At 38.2% G+C, this 19,956-nt stretch overlaps 1 protein-coding gene across 4 annotated transcripts in view; it reads right to left on the bottom strand.

Annotated features, from left to right (window-relative positions):
* Positions 1–19,956, bottom strand: part of TBC1D31 (TBC1 domain family member 31) — a 77,219-nt gene that overhangs the window by 19,223 nt on the left and 38,040 nt on the right. For all 4 annotated transcript variants that reach the window (XM_043601685.1, XM_043601686.1, XM_043601687.1 and 1 more), the window contains 9 exons: positions 19,474–19,553; positions 19,249–19,395; positions 16,848–16,981; positions 9,774–9,907; positions 9,253–9,432; positions 7,516–7,748; positions 6,406–6,558; positions 5,233–5,368; positions 64–156 (listed from right to left, as the gene is read on the bottom strand). In XM_043601685.1, coding sequence (XP_043457620.1) covers positions 64–156; positions 5,233–5,368; positions 6,406–6,558; positions 7,516–7,748; positions 9,253–9,432; positions 9,774–9,907; positions 16,848–16,981; positions 19,249–19,395; positions 19,474–19,553 — 1,290 coding nt within the window. The remainder of the gene's footprint in view (positions 1–63; positions 157–5,232; positions 5,369–6,405; positions 6,559–7,515; positions 7,749–9,252; positions 9,433–9,773; positions 9,908–16,847; positions 16,982–19,248; positions 19,396–19,473; positions 19,554–19,956) is intronic.

Genomic DNA, 19,956 nt, shown 5'->3' with positions numbered 1-19,956 from the left:
TAAATACAATCTAGAAAGAGTATAAACCCTGCTGCTCTTACGGTGAAAACAGATGATTTATACCTTCTCATAAAGTCTTTTCTGTGATTCCAGTTCCAGATGTCTCATTTCTAGGTCTTTCGCTGTAGTAGCAATTTCTTGATCTCTCATATGTACCTATGGCCAAACAACAAACTGAACACCAAAAGGAATTTACAAGATAATTTCTGTTTAGCAGATCTGGTAATCTTGAAATCCAAACAACCCACTAAACGTATTTACAATAAGAAGTACTGGGCTTTTGATACCAGAGTAATTGACAGTATATTAACACTCACTGTAGAGTCTAGGAATAATGTCTGAGTTAAAGTTAAGCTTAATTTTCTAAAAAGCAAAGTACAATTACCATATGCTCATCTACCCAGACTGGGAGAACAGATGGGAGCTCTTACCATATTATATCAGCCAATATTATGTGTTAGAAAAACTTGAGCAATATAAATTTGCGGTGGCTAAAAATATAGAATGTTTAATCTTATTAAATATAATATTATTTAATGTTCTTTTTGATTAAATGTCTATACTTTTGTAAATTCACTTTGGAACTCCAAGTTTAAATGTGCCCTGCTTGGACTTAGTTAAATTTTTTTTTCATGTTTGTTTATTTTTGAGAGAGAGAGAGAGAGAGAGAGAGAGAGAGATACAGTGTGAGCAGGAGAGGGGCAGAGACAGAGACACAGAATCCAAAACAGCTGTCCAGGCTCTGAGCTGTCAGCACCGAGCCGGACGTGGAGCTCGAACCCACGAACCATGAGATCATGACCTGAGCTGAAGTCTGATGCTTCACTGACTGAGCCACCCAGGTGCCCCTTGGACTTAGTTAATTTTAAGTTTACCTTTCCCCAAATTCTGATTACTTGGAAGCTTTTCACTCCTCTACACTAGAGGGTTTGAATAAGGCCTTCTTGAGGTAGACAGAGAAACTGAGGAGCTCTCTTAATACAATACTTGGCTTCCCAAAGTCCCCATTTCTTAGGCATGATACGTGTTTCAGAAAGAAAACCAAACAAACTACCCATCAGTCATCTCAGCCCATTCACTTATTCAGTAAACATTTAATGACGCATCACTAGTTGTATCCCTGAGTTTTAGACATTGGAAAGATAAAAGACACACCATCAAATACCTCTCATCGGAGAAACAAAGGGTAAAAATGAAAATATGGTGGGGTGTACAAGAAGGATATACACCTGGGAAGCAAATAAACCACTGACTGGCAAGCAGTTCAACTTAAGGAGGTTCCTGAGAAAACAGCTGGCTCAAAGGTAGGGATGCTTGAGTTTATGAAACAAGAGTAGTAAAAATGCCAATAGGTGGAGGAGAGGTTTGGCACAGTTAATAATGCCTCTTAGGACTTTCAATTAGAAAAGCTCTTCTGTTTATGAATTTTTAGACACACACCTAGCTCTGTGCCAGAGCAAACGCACATCCACTCTGCTTACTGCTAACGAACGTGCAGTCACTCGTACGTGTCGTGCTGGACCCAGTCTTCCTGCTGGTGCCTGAACTCTGAGTAGGAAAGCTCTGGCAGGTTAGCAGGGTCAGAGCTTGCTATCGGAATAAGGAGATGAGGGACAGAAGGCTGGAAGGGTGGGCAGAGGCCAGATCATGCAACCTGAAAGAACTTTCCAGGATTCTTTGACAAAAAATTGCCTTCACCATCTCAAAGAGTTTGGAATAGAGAGGGCAGAGTTCTAAGCCTGTATTACTTTTGGAGAACACAGACACACTTCTAGAATAATGTATTATCAACCTCATTTGCTAGATGAGATAAAAGGAATGATAGCTTTCAAAAACCAATTTAAAATTAATTGGCTTTAAACAAAACAAAAACTACTATCTGATGCTATAAAAAAAGAGATGACAGATTTCTAATATATGAATCCAAGTATTTTCAGAGGCATGTGAGTGGCTCAGTTGGTTAAGCGCCCGATTCTTGATTTTGGCTCAGGTAATGATCTCCTGGTTCATGGGACTTAGCCCCGCGTTGGAGTCTGTGCTGACAGCATGGAGCCTGCTTGGGATTCTCTCTCTTTCTCTCTCTCTCTCTCTCTCTCTCTCTCTCTCTCTGCCACCCCTGCTCATGCTCTCTCTCTCTCTCAAAAATAAATAAAAAAAAATACTTTCAGGGTGGGAGGGAGGGGAGGGTGGGTGATGGGTATTGAGGAGGGCACCTTTTGGGATGAGCACTGGGTGTTGTATGGAAACCAATTTGTCAATAAATTTCATTAAAAAAAAAAAAAGAAAAAAAAATACTTTCAAAGACTGGAAACTATTTAGTATTTTACTAAAATTAGGTTTAAAACTCCCTAAATCAGTCTATACATTCAACGCAATCCTAATAAAAATGCTGTTAGGATCAGGGGAGGTAAGGATTCAGAAAGAAAGAGTGGTAAAATTCTCAAAGTCTATTTGAAATGATACACATTTGAGAATATGGAAGAAAACTATGAAAAGGCAGACTAATAGTGGGAATTAGGTCCGCTAGTCAGAAAAACGTTATAAAGCTGCCATTCAGTGTGGTGTTGGAGGGGATAAAGCGCGTGCGGGGATAGAACATTTAGTAACCATCCGCTGGCAAGTGACTCTGCTAATCAAAGAGTGGGTGTGACTGTGTGCCAAGAAAACCGTATTTGGGGATACTGAAGTATCAATTTCATTGTTTTTAAGATGTCATATAATTTTCATGTCAAGAAATTATTATTTACTTGAGTTCTTTTCACCATTTAAAAAGTTAAAACCATTCTTACTCAGGGTCCTTACAAAATAGGTAGCAGGCCAGATTAGTTGGTGCTTTATAATTTGCTGACCTTTGTGACACATCAAAGATCAAAACCAACAAACAAACCCACCACAGAGGGGTGCCTGGGTGGCTCAGTCGGTTAAGCGTCTGACTTCAGCTCAGGTCATGATCTCGCAGTTCATGGGTTCGAGGCCCGTGTTGGGCTCTGTGCTGACAGGTCGGAGCCTGAAGCCTGCTTCAGATTCTCTGTCTCCCTCTCTCTCTGCCCCACCCCCCACCTGGCTCACGCTCTGCCTCTCTTTCTCAAAATGAATAAACATTTAAAAAAACCCAAAAAACAAAAAACGTAAAATTTGAAAAAATATGCATAAATGGTAATGTAATCTTAGAATTTCTAAATAGGACACAGGGGGTGCCTGTCTGGCTTAGTCAGTAGAGCATCCAACTCTTGATCCCAGAGTCATGAGTTCAAGCCCCACACTGGGCATGGAGCCTACTTAAAAAAATAAAAATAAGTAAATAAATAGGACATGAAACCTAGAAATCATAAAAATTAATAAAAAGTTATTCAAAAATTAAAGTATTTTGCATGATTAAAAAAAGACATGATAGCCACTCTTAAGAGACAAGCAACACTGACGTGAGGAAAACATTTGCAATGAACAAAAGAGTTACTGTCCTAACTCTAAGCTGTATGCAGCCATTAGTTACATATGTCTGTTGAGCGCTGAAATGTGACCAGTCCAAATTGAGGTGTCCTATAAGCTGACTACTGGATTTCAAAGATTTAGTTAAAAAAATTTTTTTAGTGTTTATTTTGAGAGAGAGAGACAGAGAGTGAGCAGGGGAGGGGCAGAGAGAGAAGGAGACACAGAATCGGAAGCAGCCTTCAGGCTCTGAGCTGTCAGCACAGAGCCACCCAACATGGGCTTGAACCCACGAACTGTGTGGTCATGACCTGAACTGAAGCTGGACACTTAACCAACTGAGCCACCCAGGCACCCTTCAAAGATAAAGTAGAACAGCTCATTAACCATGTCTTTATACTAATTACATATTAAAATAATTTACAAATATCTGGAGTTAAATAAAGTGTTGTTAAAATTAATTTCATCTGTTTCTTCTTACTTTTTTAATGTGGCTATTAGAAAACAAAATTGCCTATGTGGCTCACATTGTATTTCTACTGGATAGTGCTGCCCCAAATGGCACAAACAGCCCATGTAAATCGATAAGAGAAAACTTGATAGAAAAGCGGACAAATGATAATGGATATACAATTTATATTTCTTCCACAAATGGAAGACAAGTAACTGGAGAGATATTTAACCTCACTAGCAAGAAAAAAGAGGCAAATTAGAATATATAATTTCCACCCAGCAGATTGGCAAATGTTAAGACTGATGCACTCCAAATTGACTAGGGTATAGGCACTCTTACATATACACTTAAAATAACATAGGTGGGTTCATTTTTGGAGGATAATTTGGTATGCCTTGGAATTTACTCAACAAAACTGTGTCTGCAACTCAAGGTTTGTACTGAGAACATACAAACTAGCACCATCTTGGAGAGCAAAGCACTGCAAACAATATCAATGTCCAATAGCAAAGGATTAGTTAAATAAATTATGACGGTCACACAATGGAATACTATGCAACCATTAAAAAGGGAAAAGATAAGGGGTGCCTGGCTGGCTCAGTCAGTGGAGTATGAGACTCTTGGTCTCAGGGTTTGTGAGTCTGAGCTCCGTGTTGGGTATAGCGATTACTTAAAAATAAAATTTTGGGGCGCCTGGATGGCTCAGTTGGTTGGGTGTCTGACTTCGGCTCAGGTCATGATCTCACTGCTCGGGAGTTTGAGCCCCATATCAGATTCTGTGTTGACAGCTCAGAGCCTGGAGCCTGCTTCAGATTTTGTCTCTGTCCTCCTCTGCCCCTCTCCTTCTCGCTCTCTGTTTCTGCCTCTCTCTCTCAAATATAAAAAAATAAAACAAAAAACAATTTTTTTTTAAATCTTGAAAAGAAAAAGATATATATCCATTTTCTCATTTTATGTCTGGGGACAAAATGAGAGAAAGTAGGAAAGGCCTATTTTTGACTCCATGAATTTAATAATGGAAATTTTCTTACACTGGCCATGTGTACATTTTTATATTAAAAAAGAGTACTTCCCCTACTTCAGTTAGTGGTTAACTGATTCTTCTATTTTTAGAGAAATAGTCATCAAGGACACCAGTCAAATTGACTAATTTTCTTGACATTTCTGAAAACTTAAAACTATTAATGAAAGAGATCAGGAAAAGCTGAGGGAAAAAGTAAATAAAATCAAAGGGTCTATTTAGCATTCATTGTGGATCCTGGCAATAACCTTTAACTTGAAGGTGGTCACGACATTTGAGTGAGAGTGAATGGAGATCATGTGTGGGAACTAAGGGAAGAATCATGAACCTTTCTCTCGATTTCATCGTTCAGTCTTCTTAGTTCCATTTCACGCTGATCTTGCTGAAGCTTCAGAAAGCGCCTTCTCGTAGCATCTTGTAAGTGCATTTCCTTCGCTCTCAGCTCTCTTTTCACAGAAGCTAGTCTTAAACACAAAATACGTCAAGAGGAAAGCATGAAAACATTTCCCAATGTGGATTTAAATGGAAAAATGCTACGTTTTGCAACAACGAAAGGCCTGCCCCCCATTCTGGCCCGCATCCCAGCGCAGCTGCTGTTGTACCACACACAGCTACAGGAGTAACACACACACACACACACACACACACACACACACACACACACAGAACAAACGACGCCCATGTCTGCGTTTGTGAAAATGACAAGCGGTCCAAACACAACTGGCTATTCTTTTCATATTTAAAAGTTCCTAACAGGTCTACTCAGATCATCTCAATATAATCGATATCCTTTATCTGAAGGAAGGATGCCAAAAAACGCTCCAGTGTTACCAAAGATTATGTATGCTTATTCTTTCGGAATTTTAGGAGCAGGTTACTGCTCAGTTCAGTCATTCTTTTTAACCCACACGTAAAATCGGTTTCATGAAGTCCCAATCAAAAGTAAAAATAAGTAAACAGTTACAGAAGTGAGTTTCCCCACAATTTGGCATAGTCTTAATGCTCATCCCATAATCTTAATTTAAACATTTTGTTTTATGAATATACTTTTGAATAAGCATTTAATACATCTTCCTCTGGCCTCCAACGCATGAAATGCATAATGAGATAATCCTTTTATGTTCCAATTTTCAAGTCACACAGATATGTTTAAAACATAATTTTCAAAATTATACTCCCCTAAAGGTGATTTATCCAGCGCTGTATTACAAAGCATTTCTGCCTACAGTACAATGATGTTTCTAATAATGTCCTCCAAGGAACATTAGATCTTGTATTACTTCTGAATAATCAGTGCAAAGTTATATTCAATGTAGTTTTAGAATTACATTTCACTATATGCCAATTTTTTGCAATGTGGTATATGCAGATATCTTTTTACTAACTTAAATATTTGCTTACTGGGCATGCCATGGCCGGGTAATGTTGTATATAGAAAAAAGGAAGTAAAAATCATCCAACTGACTCACATGTCCAGAGTTTTTCGAAATGATCAACACACCTCTGTCTCTGCTGTACCATCTTCTCCTCCTCCTGTAAGAGCATTTCTCTCCTTGTCTCCTCAGCTTTACGAAGTAGTTCTTGTTTTTGGTACCAAGCTTCATCTTCAACTCTTTGCTGGTCTACTTCAGCTTGCATATCTTCAACCATCTGCCTTAAATAGATAATATTATTATTATATCAAGATGCAAACAAGACCCCAATATGCATGTGTGGTTATGAAAGGGTAAATTACTATTTCCCTTTGAGACCTTGAATTACTGCCTTTCACTTTTACAAATAAAATTTTATCTCATTAAAGTAGTAGAAAACATGGAAAAGGGGGCGCCTGGGTGGCTCGACTGGCTGATTGTCTGACTCTTGATTTCGGCTCAGGTCATGATCTCACAGTTTATGAGTTCGAGCCTCACATCAGGCTCCACGCTGACAGAGCACAGCCTGCTTGGGATTCTCTCTTCCTCTCTCCCTGCCCTTCCCCTACTCTCTCTTGCATGCATACATGCTCTCTCTCTCTCAAAATAAATAAACTTAAAAAAAAAAAAGCATTGAAAAGGATGCCCTACACAAGTCTCACAAAAAAATGCAAAGAAAACTGAGTAACTTAAAATCCAAGAACAACTAAAACACAAAATGTAGGGGCGCCTGGGTGGCGCAGTCGGTTAAGCGTCCGACTTCAGCCAGGTCACGATCTCGCGGTCCGCGAGTTCGAGCCCCGCGTCAGGCTCTGGGCTGATGGCTCAGAGCCTGGAGCCTGTTTCCGATTCTGTGTCTCCCTCTCTCTCTCTGCCCCTCCCCCGTTCATGCTCTGTCTCTCTCTGTCCCAAAAATAAATAAACGTTGAAAAAAAAAAAATTAAAAAAAAAAAATTAAAAAAAAAAAATTTCAAAAAAAAAAAAAAAAAAACAAAACACAAAATGTATACCAGATCAAAATGTCATTATTTTACTTCTATATGCAAGAATTAAATATCTTTAAAGATATTTCTAGCCTTCAAACTCTGATTTTACACAAATACTTAATATTTTACCTGTGTTTCTTACAAAAAATTTCTTGTCTGTATTTTTAACAGATTTTGCTTCTATCACACAAAGAACAACTGTTCTATGATTACCTCTCCCTTAAGAAGTCCAACTCATCATTCCTTATTCGTTCTCGCTCCTGTGTCTGATAGTCCACAATAAACTTTGGATACTGGTTAAATACTGGATATTGCCCTTTCGTCAACGCCACAAAAGCATCAAGCTTGCCGTTTGGATGAATATCGGTAGGAGTTGTATCCATGAGATGATAAACTTCTCTAATCACAACACTTATATCCAAGTTATTCCGATGATGAAAAAAATACTGTAAGAAAATTTTGTGTTTAAGTTGAGATTTACCTAACAAAGCCATTATGAGATAGAATTAAAACAAGAGTTTAAAAAGTAAATGTGAATTTATCTTTAGGAGGATTTCTTCCTTCCTCCCTTCCTACTGCCTTTCTTTCTTTTTTGGCAAATTCACTGAAGCTTTTCTTAACCTAAGTTTTAAAATGAAGATCCAATTTCATATTTTCAAAGTCAAATAAAATTTCAAAACCAAACATTTGAAATAATACTTTGAAAATCTGAACTCAAACCAAAGGCTTCCTTTGTATCAGAAGAAGAATGCTTCACCCAACAATGGAATAAACTTTTCTGCTTGCATTCTTTTCCCTTCAAAATCCAAAATAAATAAAACTGAAAATAAATTAGCTTGATTCATTAAACATATCTGAACTGTTTCCACATTAACTTGTTCTGCTGGCAGGTCCGAACTCTAACATACATATATGGATGTATCCTGCGAACATTAAGTAAAAATAAAGTTTGACGGGAACCATAAAATAAGTAACAAACAAACCCAATTCATCCCGTCTACCGAAAAAACCTCCCCCTTTAAAAACCTCCTCTAATGGGGCGCCTGGGTGGCGCAGTCGGTTAAGCGTCCGACTTCAGCCAGGTCACGATCTCGCAGTCTGTGAGTTCGAGCCCCGCGTCGGGCTCTGGGCTGATGGCTCAGAGCCTGGAGCCTGTTTCCGATTCTGTGTCTCCCTCTCTCTCTGCCCCTCCCCCGTTCATGCTCTGTCTCTCTCTGTCCCAAAAATAAAATAAAACGTTGAAAAAAAAATTTTTTTTTTTTTTAATTATTTTTTTTTAAAATTTTTTTTTTTTCAAAGTTTATTTTATTTTTTGGGACAGAGAGAGACAGAGCATGAACGGGGGAGGGGCAGAGAGAGGGAGACACAGAATCGGAAACAGGCTCCAGGCTCCGAGCCATCAGCCCAGAGCCTGACGCGGGGCTCGAACTCACGGACGCGAGATCGTGACCTGGCTGAAGTCGGACGCTTAACCGACTGCGCCACCCAGGCGCCCCTGAAAAAAAAAATTTAAAAAAAAAACAAAAAACCTCCTCTAATGCTGTCAAGTAACTTTCCGGCCAAGTCTCAGAATTCTCCTAGTTACCACTTTGTATGTGTGTGTAATAAGCATGCAGATTGTCACGGACCAGATGGATCGCTGATAAAACCACGCACAGAATTAACAACGACCCAACTGTTAAACATCCTTTCCGTAGGCAACAAGCACTAAATTCCAGTGTTACCAAGTTTGTTTTCTAAAGGGATGATTTTAAGACAGTTAGTCTGCTGTAACTGTCTGTTGAATTATCTGCCAACGATGTCAGGGTAAGGATGTGATCTAACTTGCTCTCCACTGTTTACCACGTTCCACGGGCGCCGGACGTGCAACAGGTACTCAATAAGCGAATGGAGTTTTCAACTGAAATACATGAAAGTTGAGAACTGCTACTTGAGAACAAGGATATTTACCTCAAAATCATCTCTGAGACTGCAGTTGAGCAGAGGAGCCCTGGAACATGTGTTGTAGGCCACGACAGTCATCAGGAGGAATGAAGGATGGTTGGAAAAGACATTATCAAATAATTTTAGCCACTCCTCTCTTGTTAGTACTTCTGAAAAAACGGTTTCAAGAAGAGGCCATGCATACAGCTACAATCAATAAGGAAAATTGATCAGTCTTCTACAGAAAAGCCGTAAGTCATTCATTGCTAATACTCTCTTACATTTGATGTAGCTATTAAAAAATCGTTATATCAAAAACAATTATAAAAAGAACTACCTCACTATGGACCCTTCTTTATAGATTTTTAGGAGAGCGGTTTAATGGAGAAAAAGAATGGAATACTTTTTATTCCATTCTTTATTCCAAAATATAAAAGGTGACCGGTTTTTTATTATATACTTTCAAGAAAATACTGCTATATTTATACCAGAACCAATGTGAGCTTCCAAAATAAGTCATGTTATTCTAAAAACCTTTTACTTCTTACCTGGGAAGTTATATCATGATCTATGAAATGCTGCAGTAGTTCTTTGTCGTGAAATGCCAGAACATTTTCTATCATACTGAGAATATTGATAGGAGGATTAGGAAAATATTCAAACCAGTGTTGACACCAATTGACTATGAAGAAAAAAATGGGAAATTTATCCTTACCATTCTGTATTATCAAAGGACTTCGTAATTCTTAAATGTATCCACTCTATGTCCTTAATATGCCCATTAATAAAGAAAACATGATAACTCTTTAAATTCTAGAATAATCGATTTTAAAGTTCCATCATGTTAACTTAGTATTTTAGGTCTGTAGAACTGGCCAATTTCTCCAAATGAGAGCTGTCAATGACAAAGTGTCCATTAAAACAAACAAAACTTCCCAAAGTATTCCTGATCCTCACCACAGGGCACTCTGCTTCCTGCTTCTCCTGGTTAACAAAATGACCCTTCGAAAAAAGGTTCCTTTTTAAGTCTTCATTAAATGTGATGAATGTTAAGTGCCAATCTCCTGAAATCTACTCAAGTTCATACCTAATCAAAATTAGAAAAGTTCACGGGAAATGTTAAAAATTACATTCTTATGCATCAGTAGCAATACATTTAAAAAATGGGCATGTATCAAATCCCTATTCTTGAAATGTTATATGAGAATAAACACGTCTCCATTACTAGGACAAGAATGACTGTTCCACAGCCATGGTAACAAGTAACCACCAGAATTGTTTTCATTTTTGTATTTTAATTAAAAAAATTTTTTTTTAATTCTTATTTATTTTTGAGAGAGAGAGAGAGTCAGGGAGCAGCAGAGAGAGAGAGAGGGAGACACACAAACTGAAGTAGGTTCCAGTCTCTGAGCTGTCAGCACAGTGCTTGACACAGGGCTCGAACCCACAAACTGTGAGATCATGACCTGAGCTGAAGTCGGAGGCTTAACTGACTGAGCCACCCAGGCGCACCACAGCCCCCAGCATTGTTTTTAAATCTATGTCATCAATGACAACCTATTCAGTTGACCTATCTTTGAAAACCAAACAGTGACAGCGGTATCCTCTGAAAGTCAGCCAGTGGAAAGCATTCTGCTAAAGATGCTTCTAAAGCTGACTTTAGGGGCACCTGGGTGGCTCAGTCGGTTGAGTGGCCGACTTCGGCTCAGGTTATGATCTCATGGTCCGTGAGTTCAAGCCCTGCGTCGGGCTCTGTGCTGACAGCTCAGAGCCTGGAGCCTACTTCTGATTCTGTGTCTCCCTCTCTCTGACCCTCCCCTGTTCATGCTCTGTCTCTCCGTCTCTCAAAAAAAAAAAAAAAACAAAAAAAAAAAACTAACATAAAGCTGACTTTAACTCACTGAGTAACCACTGCAACCCCCAAAACATTCTCCTTAAAAACCCTGGTAAGATCAGTACGTTTCACTCAATGAACTGTATCTAACCACCACAGTGCTCCTTAATTATTAAATTCAGATTTTCTTACTTTAAACATTGAGTTGTGATTTCATCCTATGATGATAAGATCTCCTTCTTTCTCATATTAGCAAAAGAAGGCTTCGATCAGCAGAATTTTGGATACATAGGGTTTATAAAGGGCTCACTAATGCCAGAAGTCAATTATTTATTAGAAAGTAAATTTGAGTTAATAATTAAGGCATTAATAAACTCTTGCAAAGACTAAACTTTAAAAGACATTATTTCAACTTCTTTAACTGCTGCTTTTAAGTTAACTTTAAAAGAAAAATCCAGTTCAGGGGCGCCTGGGTGGCTCAGTAGGTTAAGCGTCCAACTCTGGATTTTGGCTCAGGTCACGATCCCACGATTTGTGGGCTCAAACCCCGTGCTGTTAGTGTAGAGCCTGCTTGGGGTTCTTTCTCCCTCTCTCCTCCTCCCCTGCTCATGAGCTCGCTCTCTCCCTCATAAATAAATTAAAAAAAAAAAGAAAAAAATGCAGTTCAGCAACATGTACTAAGTACCTACCATGTCTCAGACACTGCTAGTGCTAGGAATTTTAACACACACACACACACACACACACACACACACACAGCCCTGATTCCTGTATCTAAATCTTCATCAACAGAACAGTGTTCTCATTTAGGCATGAGGGAAACCCCGCTTTACACAGAAACTGTTTGCCTTCTCTTCTTTCATTCTGCTCGGTGTCACCACAACAGAGTGTGCGTAGAGGACCCGGTGACAGAACGGGGAGCAGGATAAAGAGAAATACCTGTGTGGAGATCCCTGACCAAACCACAACAACTTCCTCTTGGTCATAAAAGACCATAAAGAATGCCTACAGAAGGCTCATAAACATTCCAAATTCTACATCAAAGTGACCGTGTTCCATCAAACTTTCCCCTAGGTCCCAAGTAGACTGTGAACCTAAAAAGCCAGAACAAGGGCATATTGCAAGCAGCGCTAACATTTAGTTGGAGCTCAGTAAATGTTTACTTGCAATAAAGTTAGTTTGAGACCCTTGATGAAAACTCACAGCTACTCATGCTGATCATGATGGATCTTCTAGATTTAGATTTCAGGTTTAGAAGAGAAAATCAATTTCCCTAGCACACAATCATACTCCAGGGATGTAACAAGATTTTACTGGAAATATAAATTAGTTTTGCACGCTTACCTAGATATAATAAGCCTTTCTTATGGTAAAACATAATGTGCCACTTTAACCATATTTAAGTGCACGATTCAGTGCCATCAATTATATTCACAGTGCTGTGTAACCATCACTATTTGCAAAATCCTTTTCCAAAAAGAAACTGTACCCATTCAGCACTAACTTCCTATTTCCACCTCCCACAGCCCCTGGTAAGCTCTAATCTACTTTCTACGTCTATAAAGTTTCCTATTTGAGATGTTTCATATAAATTTGTCCTTTTATGCCTAGCTTATTTCACTAAGCATAATGCTTTCAAGGTTCATCCATGTTGTACCATGTATCAGAATTTCATTCCTTTAGATGATGGAATAATATTCCATTGACTGTAGATAGATAGATAGATAGATAGATATAGTTTATCCATTCACCTGTTAACAACAATGATGTTAACATAATGAGGATGGTGATGGTGACACTCAGGCTGTTTCTATCTTTTGGCTGTTTGGAATAATGCTGCCATGAACATTCACATACAAGTATCTGCTCGGGGCTCTGTTTCCAGTTCGTTTGGGTATATCCCTAAGAGTGCAATTGTTGGGTTATATGGTAATTTTATGTTTAACTTTCTGAAGAACTGCCAATTTTCCACAGTGAACGTACATTTTACATTTCCAGCAGTGTATGAAGGTTCCAATTTTTCTCCATTCTCGCCAACACTTGTGCTTTTTCCTGTTTTTTAATTATAGCCATCCTAGTAGGTATAAAGTGGTATCCTGGCGTGTGGTTTTATGACTAATGATCCAGAGGATCCTTTCATGTACTCGTTAGCCATTTGTGTATCTTCTAAGGAGAAATGTTTAATCAAGTCCTTTGCCCATATAAAAATTGGATTGTCTTTTTGTTGTTGAGTTGCTTCTTTTCCTTTTAAAACTCTAAGTGTTATTGCCAGAGTAAACTAGTAAAACCCTTCTCAGGAATCAGTTGGAATACTCATGTTTTATGACCTAATAATACCAATTGTAGGAATCTGACCAAGAGAAAATACTGTAAATATTTATATGTGAAGATCATTATAACACTGCTTCTTTAACTAGGTAAAAATTAAAAATAACCTAAATGTTCAACAACAGATCAGACTAGTACACTCACATTAGAGAATATTATAATCATGTGGGGAAAAAAAAGAATATTACAGTCACTAAAATATTTATAAAGTTTATAAAAAGAAATATACATATTAAATAAAATAGTATAATTATAAAAATATAAAAATTAAAAACCTGCTTTTAAGTATGGAAAAATTATCAGAAAAACTAAAAGTCTAGCAGTTGGCACTAAACTATGATATACCTGTATAATGAAATATTACATTATGCAGGGAATAAACTATGTTTTTCAAGAATATTTAATGATTTGGGGGAAATGCTCTTACAAGAAATTCATCAAGGGGCGCCTGGATGGCTCGTCATTTGAGCTCCAGCTCTTGATTTCAGCTCAGGTCATGATCTCATGGTTTGTGAGATTGAGCCCTGCGTTTGGCTGTGCTGACAGGGTAGAGCCTGCTTGGGATTCTCTCTCTCTCTCTCTCTCTCTCTCTCTCTCTTTCTCTCTGCCTCTTCCCTGCTTGTACTCTATCTCAAAAATAAATTAAAAATTTTTAAAAATTCATCAGTGTATGGGGGTGCCTGCCTGGGTGGCTCAGTCAGTTAAGCGTCCGGCTTTGGCCCAGGTCATGATCTTGTGGTCTGTGAGTTCGAGCCCTGCGTCGGGGTCTGTGCTGACAGCTCAGAGCCTGGAGCCTACTTTGGATTCTGTGTCTCCCTCTCTCTCTCTGCCCTCCCTCTCCTGCTCATGCTCTCTCAAAAATAAATAAAACATTAAAAAGAAATTCATCAATGTATTATCAAAGATTATACATGGGGAGGAGGAACACTGGTGAATTTTCTTTTGTATATTTTCCTGTATTTTCTCCAATGATCAGGAAAAAGTTATCAAATCAAATGCAATGTAATTAAATGAACAAAAAAACATAAAGTATACTAAAATATTCACAATATATATGCTTGAATCTTTTTATTTCTACTCTTCAGAATTTTACTGTTATAGTTAAGTGCTTATCTCCTTTGTACAAGAAAACCTTTTTAAATAATTTTTAAATTATGAATGAAAACTGGTGATTTTTGTTAAACCAATGTAAATTGGATCTGGTTTATCAACTGTTTAGCTGACCCAATTATATTAAGATGAAGAAAGGATTCAGTTTTCAGTGTAGACGAGCTGGTAACACAATGGTTGGGAGAACAGGCTAGAGTCTGACTGCCTGGGTTCACATCCCTGTTCTGCTACTAACCTACCCTGGGGAACTTAAGCTATCTGTGCCTCAGTTTCCTCAACTATAAGAAGGATATAATAACACCTACCTCATAGGACTGTTGCAAGATTTAAAGAAGTTAATAAAGGCAAAATAATAAGAATGCTACCTGTTGGCACAAAAACAGACACATAGACCAATGGAATAGAATAGAAACCCCAGAACTAGACCCACAAACGTATGGCCAACTCATCTTTGACAAAGCAGGAAAGAACATCCAATGGAAAAAAGACAGCCTCTTTAACAAATGGTGCTGGGAGAACTGGACAGCAACATGCAGAAGGTTGAAACTAGACCACTGTCTCACACCATTCACAAAAATAAACTCAAAATGGATAAAGGACCTAAATGTGAGACAGGAAACCATCAAAACCTTAGAGGAGAAAGCAGGAAAAGACCTCTCTGACCTCAGCCGTAGCAATCTCTTACTCGACACATCCCCAAAGGCAAGGGAATTAAAAGCAAAAGTGAATTACTGGGACCTTATGAAGATAAAAAGCTTCTGCACAGCAAAGGAAACAACCAACAAAACTAAAAGGCAACCAACGGAATGGGAAAAGATATTCGCAAATGACATATCGGACAAAGGGCTAGTATCCAAAATCTATAAAGAGCTCACCAAACTCCACACCCGAAAAACAAATAACCCAGTGAAGAAATGGGCAGAAAACATGAATAGACACTTCTCTAAAGAAGACATCCGGATGGCCAACAGGCACATGAAAAGATGTTCAGCGTCGCTCCTTATCAGGGAAATACAAATCAAAACCACACTCAGGTATCACCTCACGACAGTCAGAGTGGCCAAAATGAACAAATCAGGAGACTATAGATGCTGGAGAGGATGTGGAGAAACGGGAACCCTCTTGCACTGTTGGTGGGAATGCAAATTGGTGCAGCCGCTCTGGAAAGCAGTGTGGAGGTTCCTCAGAAAATTAAAAATAGACCTACCCTATGACCCAGCAATAGCACTGCTAGGAATTTATCCAAGGGATACAGGAGTACTGATGCATAGGGCCACTTGTACCCCAATGTTCATAGCAGCACTCTCAACAATAGCCAAATTATGGAAAGAGCCTAAATGTCCATCCACTGATGAATGGATAAAGAAATTGTGGTTTATATACACAATGGAATATTACGTGTCAATGAGAAAAAATGAAATATGGCCTTTTGTAGCAACGTGGATGGAACTGGAGAGTGTGATGCTAAGTGAAATAAGCCATACAGAGAAAGACAGATACCATATGGTTTCACTCTTATGTGGATCCTGAGAAACTTAACAGGAACCCGTGGGGGAGGGGAAGGAAAAAAAAAAAAAAGAGGTGAGAGTGGGAGAGAGCCAAAGCATAAGAGACTGTTAAAAACTGAGAACAAACTGAGGGTTGATGGGGGGTGGGAGGGAGGAGAGGGTGGGTGATGGGTATTGAGGAGGGCACCTTTTGGGATGAGCACTGGGTGTTGTATGGAAACCAATTTGTCAATAAATTTCATAAAAAAAAAAAAAAGAATGCTACCTGTTAAAGAGAAAGTTCTCAATAAATGCGCACTATGAATAATGAGAATGAGGATAGCAGCCAGAATTGCCACATTAGGCACTGTGTGCTAAATGCTTTACGTTCTCACTAAAATCCTATGAATAATAACTGACTTTCAGTAAGTGAAGCACCTGCTTCCTTCTGACCACCAAAATCTGGCCTATAACATTATCTTCTAAAATGCAACTATCCTGAGTCCCCTCAGTGGCTCAAACAATTGAGCATCTGACTCTTGATTTTGGCTCAGGTCACGAACCCAGGGTCATAAGATTGAGGCCCACGTCAGGCTCCACACTGACTGTGGAGCCTGCTTGGGATTCTCTCTCTTTCCTTCTGTCCCCCTGCTCCTCCCTGCCAATAAAAAATAAAATGTAACTCTCCAAATTCTCTTGTAAATTAAAAAAAAAAAAAAAGGTTTATGTATAAATGTCCAAACTGTCCATTTTGTGCTCTAAGTCTGTTTGCTTCCCACTAGAATTGTTGAATGTTGCAAAGACATCAGAAAAATACACAGGAATCCACTCTTAGTTTCATTATTACATACTTATTTACTTACTTATGAGAGTAGCAACAACTTCAAAACAGATGAGTTGGTTGTTCTGGAATAATTTTACAAATGGAAATGCCAAGAGTGGAAGATACGGTGTGTCGCTAAAGATGGCAGACCAGTGAGCTAATGCGGAGAGCGTTCTGTGGATCAGACAAGGAAATACAGGCCAGGAAACAGTTTGCTACTAGAATTCATCTATGTAATATATTAACATGATAAAAAATTGGATACAGGGGCGCCTGGGTGGCTCGGTCGGTTAAGCGGCCGACTTCGGCTCAGGTCATGATCTCGCGGTCCATGAGTTCGAGCCCCGCATCGGGCTCTGGGCTGACTGCTCAGAGCCTAGAGCCTGTTTCGGATTCTGTGTCTCCCTCTCTCTGACCCTCCCTCGTTCATGCTCTGTCTCCTTCTGTCTCAAAAATAAAATAAACGTTAAAAAAAAATTAAAAAAAAATTGGATACAGAAGGGATATTTGGTGAAAGTTCTCCCTCCTACTTTTATCATCTAGTTTACCTCCCTAGAACCACTGTTAAAAGTATAGTGATTTTACTTTACAAAAAGTATAGTGATTTTACTTTACTTTACAAAAAAATATTGTGATTTTAAAAATCACAAACGTAAACGTTGTTTTGCACCTTGCATTTTTTGCTTAAATAGTGTCTTGGAAATAGTTCATTATCAGTATATGTGGAGCTTTGATACACAAGACAGTTCTGTATAAATATACCCTAATTTCTTTAACGTGGCCTTACTGGGCATTTGTTTCTAATCCTTTATAACCAATGCCATGCTTACTGTTGTATTTACATCATTCTTAATGTGGGAATATAGATTTGGATAAATTCCTAGAAATGGAATTGCTGAGTCAAAGGACATTGTGCATTAATTTCAATAGCCAGTGCCAAATTATTCTCTGCAAAAATAGTGTCTGTTCACATTCTCATTAGCAGAGTTAAGGGGATGCCCATTCTCTCACTCTAGCCAACATGTTTTATTATCAACCTACTTTTTATACCTTTAGTCTAGATGCAAAATGGTATTTCAATATGGTTGTGTGTATATATATATATATATATATATACACATACATATATATATACATACATATATATATACACATTACACATTTTTTCCAATGTAATTTTACTTTTGTTAAAAAAATTTTTTTTGTAACGTTTCTTTATTATTGAGAGACAGAGAGAGACAGAGCATGAGCATGGGAGGGGCACAGAGAGGAGGAGGAATCTGAAGCAGGCTCCAGGCTCTGAGCTGTTAGGCTTGAACTCACAAACCACGAGATCATGACCTGAGCCAAAGTTAGATGTTTAACCGACTGAGCCACCCAGGCACCCCTCCAATGTAATTTTGATTAGCATTTATTATAAGGGAGGTATAGCATCTTTACATGTATGTCTCCCTCTCTCTCTGCCCCTCCCCCGTTCATGCTCTGTCTCTCTCTGTCCCAAAAATAAATAAACGTTGAAAAAATAAAATAAAATAAAATAAAACATGTTTAAGAACCATATCCCCAGCTATGAACTATACATTCAATCCTTTTTGTTTTTTATTGGTTGGTCCTTTCCATGTTCATTTACACGAATACATCGTATAGAAATTAGCCTTTCATTTATCTGTTGTTTTGTATATATACGTACTTTCTCGGCTTCATATATGTCTCTGGGGAATTTTTTTACATGTAGAGATTTCTGTTCATATCAAGCTCTTCTAGATATGTCATGCTCAAAAAAGGCCTGCCTTACTCTAGGACTGCAATTCTCCCATATTTACTTCTGATACTTTTAAGGTTTTTCTGTTTTTGTTTTTGTTTTTAAACCTTTCGTTTTGAAATAGTTTCAGGTTTACTAAAAGTTGCAGAAACAGTAGAGCGTTCCTGTATATCTCACTCAAATTCTTCTCACGTTAATATCTTGCATAAACACAGTAGTTATCAACACTTATTTAACATCGGTACTATGCTAGTAACTAAATCAGACTCATTCAGATTTTATCATTGTTCCCATTTTCCTGTGTGCTGGGTTTTCACCTCGCCAGTCTAGGATATAACACTGCATTCATTCGCTAAGTCACCATAGGTTCTTCCAGTGCGGGAGCTCCCCAGTCTCTTATTTTTTCGACACTGACATTGTTGAGGAATACCAGTTATTTTATAGATTGGCCCTCAACGTTTTCTCATGATTTGGACGGACGTTATAAATGTTTGGCAAGAATATCAAGAAAGTTATGGGCAACATACTGATGTGTGTTACTGCTGGTGACTTTAAATTTGACTACTTGGCTAAGGTGGTACCTGCTGAGTTTCTCTACTATAAAATTACTATCTTCCCATTCGTAATTAATAAATTATCTTGAGGAAGATTCCATATTGCTGCAATATACTGGGCATACCTCTGTAATACTCTGAGTAGTTTCCTACTTTTGATGGGGTATTTCTTCTGAAGGTTGAGAAATGCCACGTGAACACCTTTATCCACCAGGCTACTAAATGCAGTATGATTTTCAGGCAGTTGTAGCAGAGAGCGCCAAATGAACATTCTGAAATAAAAATAGAATTTTAACCAAGAGAAGTTTGGGGGGTGCAACTGATTTAACATAAAAGAATATAAATTTTACCTGTATTTCGTTGGATATTCACCATAGCCTTTTAGTAAGATTTGTAAACGCTTTTTGTTTAATCCATCTGACACCTCATTCTTAAAGAAAAAAAATAATGTCGATAAATGACGTAATCACAAAACTGAAAAGGTTAACACAGCCCACAGTGGCTTTCCAACTTCAGAACACAACACACAGTAAAAAAAATTTTTTTTTACATCTGAGACTTTCTATTCTCTCTCTCTCCAGTGTGCATACCGTGTGCAGATAAAGTTCCTGACATATTACCCTAGGTCCAATTTTGACAAACTTTTCTGTAAATGGTCAGTCGATTTCTTCCCTCTCCCTCTTTTTTTCCATCTTCTTGATTTTTTTTTTTTAATGGAAACCTGAAGGTCTTTTTTAAAGTTTATTTCTTTTCTTTTCTTTTTTTTCAACGTTTATTTATTTTTGGGACAGAGAGAGACAGAGCATGAACAGGGGAGGGGCAGAAAGAGAGGG

Source organism: Prionailurus bengalensis, chromosome F2 (genome assembly GCF_016509475.1).
Source record: "Prionailurus bengalensis isolate Pbe53 chromosome F2, Fcat_Pben_1.1_paternal_pri, whole genome shotgun sequence".
Taxonomy (NCBI): Eukaryota; Metazoa; Chordata; class Mammalia; order Carnivora; family Felidae; genus Prionailurus; species Prionailurus bengalensis.
The sequence above is the reverse complement of the archived record's forward strand: the minus strand, read 5'-3'. Positions and strand labels throughout refer to the sequence as shown.